A 13920-nucleotide genomic window follows, 5' to 3' on the forward strand; every position below is an offset into this window, starting at 1 on the left:
TATTCATAACTAATAAGTACTGGTACTGTTACTGCATAGGAACAGCTAGTGCTGATAGCACCTTAGTGTGCTACAATAAATGCTACAAAAGCCTGTTAAAGTGCTAGCCAATTAATCTAACTGAATTGTAAGAAGTAAAAGAACAAGCACGTTCCAAGGGAAAAATTGAAGAGCAGACTTTCTGACACTAGTAATAGTTTACCTCAGCTGAGTACCACTGCGCAATGCACAAACCCAGGCTTTTAAACCAGAAAGTTGAAAGGGATGGAAAAACTTCCCAAACGGCCAATGAACTACAAATTCTGGACCAGAAATCACTCCTCTTGTGGTAGATAGGCTAGTGCTTACCACTCCCACTGATAAGCTAGAAGGCTTCCCTCCAACATAGAATGGTCTAGGGTGGCTCAGAAACTTACAAAACAGTCCTGGATAGAGCAAATCTGTATTTGGACTAGACTAGTTACAGGAAAGGCGGGAAACAAGCGTAGAATGTTTTTTTTTTTTTTCCTTCGCAGAAAAGCAGTTAAAACAGCAGTAAAAACATTTTAAATGCAGTACAAGCTAGCACACGAGTGTGTAGCAATACTAAAGCAAATACAGTTTAAATAAATGCAGATAAATTAAAAACGACAAAAAACAAGGGCAGAGAGGAGTAAATTATGAAAAATCAAAATGGAGGCACTTAAGAGCATCTCTTTCCCCTTCCTGTTGCAGGATGCCAAAACTGGATCCATGGAGCTTAAACGAGCGCAAACCCACACAAAGACAGGCTTTTAAACCAGAAAGTTGAAAGAGACGGAAAAAATGCCCAAACGGATAATAAACTACAATTTCTGGGCTGAAACCACTTCTCTTGTGGTAGATAGGCTGCCTAGTGCTTACCACTCCCACTGATAACTAGAAGGCTTCCCTCCACCACAGAAAGGTCTGGGAGGCTCAGAAACTTACAAAACAGTCCTGGATATAGCGAATCTGCATCTGGACTACACTAGTTACAGAAAATGCGGGAAATACGCTTAGAACTTTTTGGTGTTTTTTTGTGGGGTTTTTTTTTTTGCAGAAAAGCAGTTAAAACAGTAGCAAAAACACTTTAAATGCAGAACAAACTAGCACACCTTGTCCTTGCCTATCAGAATACAGTGGCCATTAAAGACGGATCAAAATCAACTACTGCTGAATTTCATTTCAGAAGGACATTGTCTTCACCTGAATGTGGTGACTTCTTGAAGTGCTATGACAGAGGTGTCCATCTAAGTAGACATCAGATTCAGAGGTTGCAAAATCACTTCAAAGAACTTGATACTCTTGAGCCTAAACTAGCCTTTGTACTTCATGTCATCAGCCTCCAAGGATTCCCTCTCTCCCTGATGCTTCTGTGTTTTTTATATTAAGTATCCATAGATGATGTGGCTAATGCCATGATGCCTCAGGACAAAAAATAGTCATGGAGAAATGTATTCTGCCTTATTGTGCTAAATATAACCAGAGGGCCATGAGGACAGGAAGTAATGTCGTGCTCTATCCTCAAAATAAAAACTGACACAGACTGCAAAAGCTCCCTACAGGTAATGCAGTTAAGTTTAGAAACTAATAGCCATCCCTACTGCATAAAAACTGCTGACCAACAAAGAAACAACCAACAAACAATATAAAATAAGATTTTTCCCTGATGGGGCTCTTATCTATACTCTGGAAACCAGGCCAGACTGCTGATGCTCAGAACTCTGTGACTTACAAGCATTCTCGCTCTGCAGCAATAAATGACTAAAGATTGTGCAGACCAATGCCACACTCATATTACTGACATGCCAACATCCAGGTGGGTGGTGTCCACCCTGTCAGGAAGGGAAAGGACCTTCTGCAGCATAAATCCCAAGAGTTATCATCACTAAAAAAGAAAAAACTAAGAACCACCTCAGTACGCTTTGTGTCAAGCTGCATCTTTAAAGAAGCGCGAGCTAAGCTAGTGGATAACAGCTGAAACAGAGGCTCAAGAACCAGTGGCATGTCCACCTGTGTTGGCTGTTGGTACCTTCTGACACCAGAGGGAGAATTTTTTACCCTTTAGATAAGTATGATTTTCTGGTATTTGGTCTTCTAGACTATCAATTCTTCCATGTCCTGAGAATACAGGTGTCAGGGTAACATCATCATATCTTCCAAGCTGCCAGTTTAAATGTGGGTAGAATGTGGTGTTACCTGGGACCCCCTGCTTTCCATCAGAAAGCTCACATGCTGCGGCAGGATCAAAGGATTTTCCTTTGCCTTCTATAACAGGCTGGAGAAGCTGCTGTACTGACCAGAAAGAGTACTTGTGATAATTTCTGGCCTTTCCTCATTCAGCTTTTGAACTACAATGGGGAACATGGGTAGTGAAGGAACCAAAGAGAGGAACAGTCCTACACAGTCAAGTGAAAAGGAATCCAGTTCTCAAATTAATTTGTCTTTGGCTCTGCATCAGAATTTCCTTTGTTATCTGTTGCATAGAGAAAGAGACACCAAACTCTGAAACCCCTCCCATGTAAGGTCCAGGAAGGTTTCCCTAACATCCACTTATGCGGATCCCCTGAGGTCCTGCTTAACTGATTGTCCACGGAGTTCACCAGCACAGGCAAATAAATAGGTTTCAGAAGCATGGGTGATAAATTAGTCTAAAACCTTATGCAACAGAAAGCTTGGAGACCTCAGGACAAGAGAAATGACTAGAATACAGTTCTATGGCATTGATGAATAAAGCCTTGACTGTTCTGCAGGTAACCCAAATTCAATTAGCCTTGTGGTGGCTGTAGCAACTACAAGGGAGGACAGGAGTGGCTGCTGCTGTCTCACCCGTTCAAGGGGGGAGGGGGAGTGCTGTCAGCTCTGGCTCACCACAAGGTCATTGACTAGCAGGTGCACTGTGAGCAATGCACTGGAGTCCAAGCAGGTCAAATCTGCACTGTCTTACTGAACTAATGTACTAAGAAGCAAAGGGAAACAAGACATCTGGAGGTACACTTTCACTCGGGAGACAGCAACTGCCTATTAAAAAGGTGCTGGTGAGAGGGGTTGCTCCACTAATTGTCAGTCAATTTAAAGATATAGCGGGTGAGGTCCCTTGCATATCAGCATTTATGAAATAGCAACTTTTAAGATAGGTTTCAAATAAAGGGCAACAAACACCTACTCTTCCAAACTACATTTATGTCTTTCGTGGCGATAAACAGAGTTGTGATGAATGTATGATGTGCATTTGTGGACTAAAGAAGCCTTTTTCAAAACTAGGACTGTGTTAGGGGAATGTGTAGAGAAAGTTCGCTTAGTTTCTGACTAAAGCAGAAAACATTCTTTAGTCTATCACACAAAGACTCACAACAGCTTCAGGAAAAAAAATGTTTTTTTTAATAATGCCTACAAATCAGGCAACCCCCAAATTCATCCTGCAACTCACAGGAAGCAAACAGCAACTGTTCAGTTATCAGGGATGATGTGGTTCTAGTCTATACCTGAAGGATTAACATAAGATAGGCCCATGCAAGCAAAGCAGTTACTCATGAAGCAGACACAGGATTCTGGCCTACACCCAAGGGACAAACACCAGATAGACCCATGCTTGTGAAGCAGTTACTCAAGAAGCAGACATGAGGGACTGGGTCTATACCAGAGGGACTAATGTAAGATAGGCACATGCTTATAAAGTAGTTAGGAAGCACACTCCAAGCTTACTTCTCCTCCTCTTCCCCTTAAAAGAACATTTTGTAGCTCTAGACAGGGGGGGGGGGGTTCAGTCTCATTTTCCTAAAAAAGGAAGACTTATACGAAGATTAAGCACTAATATACAAAACACTTTTCACTGACCCTGGTGCTGCCCATCCATAGCTGCGGCAAATGGAGTACTACAGAGACCATCTCTGGTGACAAATTACAAAATCTCTACTAGAGTTCAAAGAAACAGCTCACAGTCTAATGTTGACTGCAGTTATAATGCTGTAACCCCCAAACCCCCACAGTGAGTCAAGCAAAAAATGAAGAAAAGTAACAAGTTGCAGCTACTCAATACACTGCAGATGCCCCCTACTGCTGACAGTCGAGTATTAAGTCCATTTTCAAATGCTGATCTCGGACAAGCAAATGCATGAGGTCCTGGAAAGGACAGCAGCATCAACTATTGCTTGGTACATTACTATAAGCAAAATATGTTAAAACCTGGTCACATCCTGAATGCATGTTGTCACACCTGAAACGTAACAAGATCAAAAAGTGATCAAATGACCCAGATGTTCAAGGCCTCATCACCGCACAGAAGGGAAAACTATGCATGCTATAATACAAGCTGACAGAGCTGAAACTGGACACAGGCCACATGTACAATCATTGGTCAAAACAAAGCAAAAACAAGTTTAGTATTTTTCATCACAGAATATGTTGCTTTATACAGCTACTTTTCATACATTTAAGAAAAGAGATTTCCACAGAAGAAATGTGTCATGAAATTACGGACCAAGGTTGAATCAAAGCTTGTTAAACAAAGTTGCAGTAATGACTTGGCAAAGATGCTGCAAACCATCCAAAACATTGTATCAGGATTGCATTGCCACTCAGAGACACATACCTTTGAATGAACCCTCTCCTTCCTTCTGGAAAATCGCTCTGAATCGGATGACTGCTCTCTAACACACTTTTCATTTTCCAGTAACACAAAATAAACATAAGCAACTTTTAATAACAGAAATAAAACAATGTAAATATGTTACAATCAAGTTTACAAAAAAGAACACTGGTTAGCACATAAAGTTTAATATCTAACATTTCTGTAGCTAGCCCACAGATACAAAATTATGGCAGCCAAGTGCAGTGCCCACAGTCCAGCTTCTTTCATAAATCAGGGTTATATGAAGGATTAAGCATCTGCTGGGTTGTTTACTCCCGGGGGGGGGCAGGTCACTGACTCTTGCTGGAAAAGCCAAGATTAAGAATATTGTTAATGACTGGGGTAGGAGGTATGAAGCACATTCTACCAACATGTATGGGAATGTGATGTGCATTATCAAGTGCAGACTTATTGGAATTTGGAGGAGGACAGCATAGACAAAGAGGAGGCTGAAGCTCAGACAGTGTGGGAAAGTGCCATGAACTCCATTACTCATAAGGGCAGCCCTGTTTCATTGCTTAAGTCATGCTTTAGCATATTTCAACTGAAACCGATGATGTACTGTTCAGGGAAGGATACCCTGTTTTGACAATGCTAGGAGCCTAGGATGGGGGTGGGGGTGGGTACAGAGAAATGCACAACACTATGACAACTAAAGTTCTAACTGCAAATCAAATTAAACCTATCTGCTTATATCTAGGCACATAAAACCAATGCCAATTAAACAGTTTAAACAACAAATACAAACAATATAGTCTTGAATAATTATTAAAATGTTGAACAGGGTCTATGAAACAAGTAGGTCTTCACTACACTTGCACGCATATAAACGCACACAATTATATGCAACAATTGTTATAGGCAATACACAAAAAACACACAAACTTGCAGAGTTAGTAAAACCACAAGGTACAAATATGGTCTTGACTGTAATCTTCACCTCCATGACAATATTTTTAAATTCAAAACACAAAAAGCAAATCATCAGTTGTTAATAAATTAAACAAGCAACTTTGTGCAACAGACGCTAGCTATGGATTGTGGGAACAAGGGCTTATGTTATGTCGTGCCTTTAAGCTGTTAGCTGGTCACCATCTTAACTGATGGCTGGTCATTATCTTAACTGAATGTCTTCTGCCAGACAGCTGTGACCCAGCGTAACTATTTGCATCTTATTACTTCAGTTGTGTTTCTTAAACTATCCATGACTCTGAAATCCACCCCTCCTATTAAGTACTCTTCTCTATGGAGTTGGTGTGGTAGAACATTCTGAGTCAGTTTCACCTTTTTTCAGGATATGAAATACATGAAGATAAAGCAAAGGCTATAGCAGTAAACCATGTACCTACAACATAACATCTTCAGCAATATTCATATTAGGGACATAAGATGACGCATTTAAGTAAGTGTATTAAAAAGGGATTCTATTATGGCAGGTAAGAATATGTGGGAAGAGAATAGGCAATACAAAAGTTGAGAAGTTAGAAGCTCTTTTGGATATGGACATTAAGATAAAAACACTGAAAATATTTCTAGTCCCTTTAGTTTTATATACTGGTTAGGCATATATTTTTTCAACCAGAGGAGACACTGTGAACCATAAATAAAAGTTGAAAGAATTTATTTGGGAGGAAAAAGGACAAGAGTTGCATTGGGCTAAGTTAATTCTGCCTCAGAACAAGAGGATTTAGAATTATCTGATTTGAAGGGATACTTTAGAGCAGCAGAATTAAAAGCCCATATACATAACACACACAGGAGGTCATAAATCACAGTGAAAAGGAATTGTGATGAAACAGTGGAGGAGTTTGAGAAGTAAGGATAGAGCAGGATTTTGGAAACTGGTACTTTAGGAGAATTATAAATATATTTTGCATGGTTTTGTTAAACAGCAGAAATATAGCAAGAATTAAACACAAGAATAGAGAAAGGAGATTTTACCAACAGGAATGACTGCAAGTAGGGGTACAGAAAATAGGCAAAGGGACTGGAATTTACTGGACAGAATTAGCAAAAGCACCGAGGTACTGGCAGCAAATAACAATACTGGTAAAGGTTATGTGGGATGGGGCCAAAAAAGTTTGGACAGCAGGTTACCAGGGATCAATAAGGGTACAAATAAAGAGAAAGTAATAGGGGAGTGCCAAGTGTAAGACCAGCATGGACAGAGTTTTTAATGGCGTCTAGAACAGAAGTTGCTGCAAAAAGTAACAATTCATAGGGCATATATAAAATGTTTCAATGATTACTACAAGAATCAGTCAGAGGCGGTTAGAAGAGACTGGAAAGAGATCAAGGGAAGGCAATATACTAAAGAAAGATTAGTTGTGTGAAATCTTACCAGAACCATAGATGTCCTTCTCTTCCATGTTGCTGTATTCATAACATGAGTGATTCCTCGCCTAGTCAACCCGAACTTCCAGCTAGTATACCAAAGACAAACTGAATGCAAAATGAACCTGTGAATCCATAGCAGGAAGTGATTCAATCTACATTAGAGATAAATTCACCTCCCATCTAGTTAAACTAGACAACTCCATGGAGTTACTCCACGGCCAGGTTACAGTGGCTAAGACCCCCATAAAAGTCCTGACCAGTTAGAGATCCCCCTCCATGGGTCACAACACCCACAAAGCTTACTTAACCAAATGGAAGGCTACCTAAATTTTACCAAACACATTGGTTATGGGGGATTTCAATCACACCATCAACTGGGAAATTCACTCTAGCCTAAACTCATTAGCACAAAAGTTCCTTGATTTTGCGAATTCAAATGCCCTGAAGCAAACTGCCCATACCTCGACAAGAGGAACAAACATTCTAGATGTGGTCCTCAGAAACATGTCAAATAGGTGCTCTTCTGCAACTGTTGGACCCTTAATAATTAAAACCGACCACAAATCAGTCACCTTCAAACTGACACTAACACCAGAACTCACAAAGGGTGAAATCAGACTAAAATACTTCATCAAGGCAAACTATACCCTCCTAGGTGAAGGTATAAATGCATTCCAAGCCCCAACCCAAGCTGAAAGTGGTAACCATGCCGGAGCTTACACTAGAGCCCTGTAAAATCACTTGCATATGTTTATAAACTCTGCTGTACCAGACAGAATCAAAGCCAGAGCCTCAAGTAAAATCAAGCTGCCATGGTGGACTTCCAGCATCAAACTCTATGATAAATGCTAAAAGTTGCTGTCCAAGAAACAAAGACAAGAACCCAACAATGTAAAAGCACCCTCTTCATCCTTAACAGGCAAATAAGAAGACATGTCAAATCCTCCAATAGTTTCTTTGAGAGAAACCTAGCAAGTACTGTCAAGGATAACCATAAGGCCTTTTATAACTACGTACATAACCTAAAGGGTAGGACTCAAGCATGTGCAGAACTGGTGGCCAACAGTATCACACATACTGACCCCAAAGATAGCAAACCTTCTACTGGATAGCTTTGGTGAAAATTTCACTCCCTTATCTCCTCCTAACTTACAAGAAACCCTCCCCCAAACTCCCACCCCAGTTTACAAATCTGAGGAGCAGATCCTCAAAGCCCTGCCCAAGGCAAAGAAAACAACTTCTGTGGGAACAGATGACATCCCAGGCTGTCTTCTAAACAGGCTAAAACATGAACTAACATCACCATTAAGTACCCTTTTCAATCATAGCCTAACCATAGGCTTTGTTCTTGCAGAATGGAGAACAGCTACAGTTATTCCCCTCCACAAAGGTGACCTAGTAACAGACTCAAGAATTACAGACTCATAAGCCTGACCAGCCTCATTTGTAAGACCATGGAATGCATCATTATGGACCTGATAAAGACATAGGTGAACTCCAAACCCTGGATCCTACCCAATATGGCTTTGTGAAGGGCAGATCCTGCCTGGTAAATCTGGTGGAGTTCTTTGAAAGTGTTATCAAAGCCATTGATGAGGGCAAATCTGTGCACACAGCATATTTTGACTTTGCAAAGGCTTTTGACACAATCCCACATTCAGGCATTACCGATAAACTTAGCAAACTGAATGTAAACCCCTTCAGTGAAAGATGGGTTTCCAACTGGCTCACAAACCAGGCACACAGTATCAAAGTAGGTGACTCCATATGAACCAGCAGACCTGTTACCAGTGGGGTGCCACACACTTCAGTGCTGGGCCCCCCTGTTTGGAATATACTTCTTAAAAGTAGTTGTGGCTGACAAAGTTTGCAGATGACTGCAGACTTGGTGCAATCACTGAATCCCCAAATGATGCCAGTATACTCCAGGAAGGTCTCACACAGACAGACTGTTATGTTAGTCATGGTCTCAAACTTGAATGCAAGGAAATGCATCATCACTCCCTTCATCACAAACCATGCCTCTTCACACTATCAAATCAACAACAATACCCTAAGTACCCAAGAAGTGGTAAGGGACCTAGAATAACAGGACAACCGCGAACTTAACTTCAACCACCACATGTCTAGCATTGTAAGGGAAGCTTTCCACATGGCTCACTTGCTTAGGAAAGGCATCGCCTCAAGAGCAAAAGAAGTTTTAACTCCCTATACTCATCACTTGCAACTCATAAACTGGAGTACAACACCCCATTACTTACGTACCATGCTAAGCACCTGCAGCAATTGGACAGACATCAGAGGTTTCTAACAAAGACGATCAAGGGCCTCCCCTCATGTACTTTACATGGACCGAATAAAGTCCCTGTCGCTATACTCTGTATCATACAGACTTCTAAGGGGAGACTTATGCCTGGCCTACAGAGAGCAACCCATGACCCAAACCTACTGAACTTGCTGCATATCCATAAATCAAATGGGTCTAGGGCCACCCATTCCAGGGATTTAAATATGGCCTGCACCTTAAACAGGACTTGCAGTAGGGACATATTTACCCCCCAGCTACTGCCTCATCTTTGGAACAGGCTACCAAGTCATATGAAACAAAGCACCTCTATGACACTGTTCAATAGGAACCTGGAAGAGTGAATGGGGCACAGTAAATTCTTACTGGGGATATTGCACACAATTCTTTTTGGACATGGGCAGTCATCACTAAATGCAATCTTGGGTATTGACTAGTACTTCTAAGGTATTACATTGAGTTGAAACAGCCAGGCTTAAAATGACCTTAGGGTCAATAGCCTAGTAATCTTCAATGATCCTATGATCTATTGCAAGGTACATGTGACGTCGCACATAGGATAGCAGCCAATGTAGGCCATTAAAGTGATGTCTGCACAGACCATCCTCAGAACTGAATGCACCAGTCAGAACACCAGCCCAAGGATAAGAGGGAAAACCAAATGATCATCCTAAGAAATGCATGAACCAAGGGGGGAAGGAAGATGGGATAGAATACTGCAACATGGAAGAGAAGAACATCTATAGTTATGGTAAGATTTTACACAACTATTCTATATCCTTCTACTCCCATGTTGCAGTATTCATAACATGAGGGACAGTACCAAAGCTCATGAAAAGGAAAGGGAAGTTGGAGCAAAAGTAGTCTCCATGAAACCATGCAGGATTGCACTGGCAAAGCCTGCTCTGGATCTAGAGATAGTATCCAGCTTGTAATGTTTGGTGAAGGTGTGGACAGAAGACTATGTAGCTGCTACCAGTATAGAGGTAGTGTCCAGAACTTTGAGGAAGGCCCCAGAGGAAGCTACAGCCCTAGTGGAATGAGCTTTTACCGAGGAAGAGTGTGTCTTTCCATTGAACATGTAGCAGTAGGAAATGGCCTTAGAGATCCAAGTGGAAATGGTTTCTTTATAAACAGGTGTTCCCAGCACCCTGGGATGAAAGGAGACAAACAGTTCTGATTTCCTAATGGACTTGGTTTTGTCTAGGTAAAATCTTAACTGTCTATGTACATCCAAGGTATGTAGCACCCTTTCACTAGAATTCTGAAGGGAAGGAAACAATGTAGCTAGATGAACAGATTGGTTAAGGGACAAGTCATTAACCACTTTAGGCATGAAGAAGTGGTTCGTACAGAGTGAAAACCCTATCATTGTAAAAGATGAGAAATGGTTGGGAAGCCATTCAGGCTTGAAGTTTAGAAACCCTTCTAGCAGAGGTGATGGCTACCAGGAAAATAGTCTTCCATGTGCAAAACTTCAAAGAAGCTAAGTTTGCAGGCTCAAAAAAAGCATCAGTAAGCTTTTCCAGTACAAAATTCAAATCACAGGGAGGAGGAAGAACAGATTTCCTGGGAGGTCTGATGTCAAGGACACCTTTAAGAAAAAGCTAAAGGAGGAGATAGAGACAGACATGCAGAAATGGCAGATAAGTAGGCTTAAACAGAAGAGTAAGCCCATCCGGTCTTAAGCAGCTCACACAAAGAAAGAACTAGGGGGATGTCCACTGAAAATGGATCTAGCTGTTTCTTCAGACACCAGATGGAGAACCTCTACCATCTTGACAAGGATCTCCTTGTATTGGGTTTCCAGGCCTCCTGCAGGACTAGAAGCACATCCTCACAAAAAAAGGTGTCTGAAACGGATCAGAAGTCCATCACTTACAGAGTCAGGCTAAGAGTCATTAAATGTGGGTGGATAACAGATCCCTCATCTTGTGTGAGAAGATCCACCCTGTGAGTTAATTTGTGATGACTGCCCTTTGTTAATTGCAGAAGAGGGAAACAGTGTTGTCTTGGCAAAAGGGGATCACCAACAAGACTTTTAATTTGTCCTGCTGAATTTTTAGCAGAACTTTCTGAATGAGTGCGAAGGGTGGAATGCATAAAGAAACATCCCCTTCCATGAGAATGATAGAGTCCACCTTCCATACCAGAGGATCTGGGACTCTGGCACAAAATTTTAGAAGTTTTCTGTTCAGGAAAGGCAAAGAGATCTACTCAAGAAGTACCCCCACTGGTGGAGAATGTCCAGAAACACACCCCTGTGAAGCATACGTTTGTGGGCTTGTGTCATAGACCTGCTTAGAGTGTTTGCCAAAACAATTTGAGCTGAAGGAATGTAAACAGCTAGTAATGTAATCTTTGTTGAGAAGCGGTCTCCCAGGCCTGAAGGGCTAGGCTGCAAAGCAGGCATGACTTTGTGCCCCCCTGCTTGTTCACATACCAAAGGACTGTGGTATTGTCTGTGAACACTTTTGAGGGACCTGGGTGGAGAGAGGAATGGAAAGCTTGGAGATCAAGAATCAAAGCCCTCATCTCTGATGTTATGTTGTTTCCTTATGGAAGGAAACCAAAGGCCTTGAACTTTTAAGTTTGTCAATGCTGTGCCACACCCCATGTCTGAAGCATCTGTAAACAACTCCTGCACAGGATGCAGGGCCTGTAGAGGAAGACCAGGATTCAGAGATATTTGTTGAATCCACCAGTGTAACTCTTTCTTCAGACAAGGGAGAAAAACTCCAGAGGATGAGCATGCTGGCACAAGAGTGTTTTCAGATACCACCGGAATTTTTGCATGTGAAGTCTGGCTAAGGGTAAGATGTGGGTAACAGATGCCATGAACCCTAACACTCCAAGAAACTCTCTGGCTGACAATGAAGTTAGAGGAAGCAACTGTTGAAAGTAGGTCCGCAGAGACTGCATTTTTTTGCAGAGGGAGAAAAGTCATCATAAATTCTGTCCTTATCCTGCAGCCCAGGATAACATGATCCTGGGAAGGGTTGAGAGAAGGCTTGTCATAGCGGACGGTGAACCCCAGGCTTTGCAGCAGGGATATGGTGGTTTGAAGGTTCTGTTGCAGAATGGCTGGATGGTATGCTTGAACAAGCAGGTTGTCCAGGTAAGGGGAAATAAGAATTCCATGAAGTCTGCAAAAGGCAATGACAGGAGCCAAGCATTTTGTGAATACCCTTGGAGCCATGGAGAGTCCAAGGGGCAAAGCATAAAACTGAAAATGAGAGGAATCAAAAGAAAAAACAAGAATTTCCTGAACAACGGGTAAACAGGGATATGGAGATATGCATCCTTGATGTCTAGAGAAACCATAAAGGCCTGAGAAAGCAAAAAAGGGAACAGAGTCTGGAGAATGAGCATGCGGTTGGTGGTAACCTGAAGAAAAAGACCAAGTTGGGACAGATCTAGAATTGGTTTCCATCTTTCCTGGGGACTAGAGATACCCTGGAATAGGACCCTTTTCCTCTTAGCAGAGGGGAGGGGGCATCCTTCCCCTGTGAGATCAAGTCTTGAAGCACCTGAGGAAAAAGAAAGCTAGTTTCAAGGGGGGTTTAGGGATGCAGATGAAAGGAGGGATGGATTTCCAAACCATGTAGTAGCTGTTTTGGACAATACTCATTTGTCGGTGGCAATGCTTGTCCATGAAGAAAGAAGATGAGAAAGGTGCTGAGAAAGAGGAATGTTGGGGAGACTGGGCAGATAGTTACAGACTGCCTTGCTTGTCAGGAAGTGGGGATTTTGAGCAGAGGCTGGTTGAGATCTGGAAGAGCTCTGCCTGCATGTCCCTTTCTTGTGAGGGAGAGGAGGGGTGCAGGTTTTCTTCCTCACAAAATGAGGTTTGGAAGGAGAATTCCTATGACACTTTCCTCACAAAAATTTGCTTCAGTTCCTGCAACTCTTTCCCTTTTTCTTGAAGGGATTTGAAAATTGCAGCAGCATTAGCACCAAAATGTCCAGAACTGTCAAGAGTTACATCCATAGGTTTTGCCTTGATATCTGTATCTTAGCCAAGAATATCTTCGAAGGACAGACCCAGATGCGGCTGATCTAGCAGATACCTCAGCTGCATCATAACAGCAGTTTATAGAGTGTCTGGTTACATGGGAAGAGGCCATCAAGAGAGGGGAAAGCTGTGGTTTGGGCTGCAGAATCTGGAAGATCTGTCAGCAGCTGTGAAGCCTGAGAAAGCAGGGCCAGACCATACTTAGGCATAGGAGCCTGATAATTAATTGCCCTGAAAGCCAAAGTAGATGTGTAGATGTTTTACCTATCCTGTCCATTATCCTACTCTCTTTATCTGAGGGAAGAAGGGTAGTGGAGGGCAAAAATCTGGAAGGTCTACCTGCAGACACTGAAATCACAACAGAATCTGCAGGGGGACATTTGGAAAGAAATTTGCTGTCCTCAAGGACCTTGTAAAGCCTATCCAGCCTTTTTGAGGCTGGAGGTTGTGAATCTGAGTTTTTGGATGTAGAAAGGAAAGCATCCTGAAAACCAAGTAGCACAGGTGGAATAGCTGAAGGAGAAGGGGAGTCCATCTGTGGGAAGTTGTAGCACCTCTTCTGCACTTCTGAAACTTGTGAGCTTTCCCTCTTGAAAAAGTCTCTCATCCTTGAGACTGTTTCTCCAATATTGT

The 13920-nt window shown here is 42.0% G+C and overlaps 1 protein-coding gene across 1 annotated transcript in view; it reads right to left on the minus strand.

Annotated features, from left to right (window-relative positions):
* LOC122805950 (ankyrin repeat domain-containing protein 11-like) overlaps window positions 1-13920 on the minus strand; it is a 297653-nt gene that overhangs the window by 181241 nt on the left and 102492 nt on the right. The window contains exon 7 of the mRNA XM_044076194.1: window positions 4592-4657. Within this exon, the coding sequence (XP_043932129.1) occupies window positions 4592-4657 (66 nt within the window). The remainder of the gene's footprint in view (window positions 1-4591; window positions 4658-13920) is intronic.

This window comes from Protopterus annectens, chromosome 7.part0, assembly GCF_019279795.1.
Source record: "Protopterus annectens isolate FY-2018-M chromosome 7.part0, PAN1.0, whole genome shotgun sequence".
Lineage (NCBI taxonomy): Eukaryota > Metazoa > Chordata > Ceratodontiformes > Protopteridae > Protopterus > Protopterus annectens.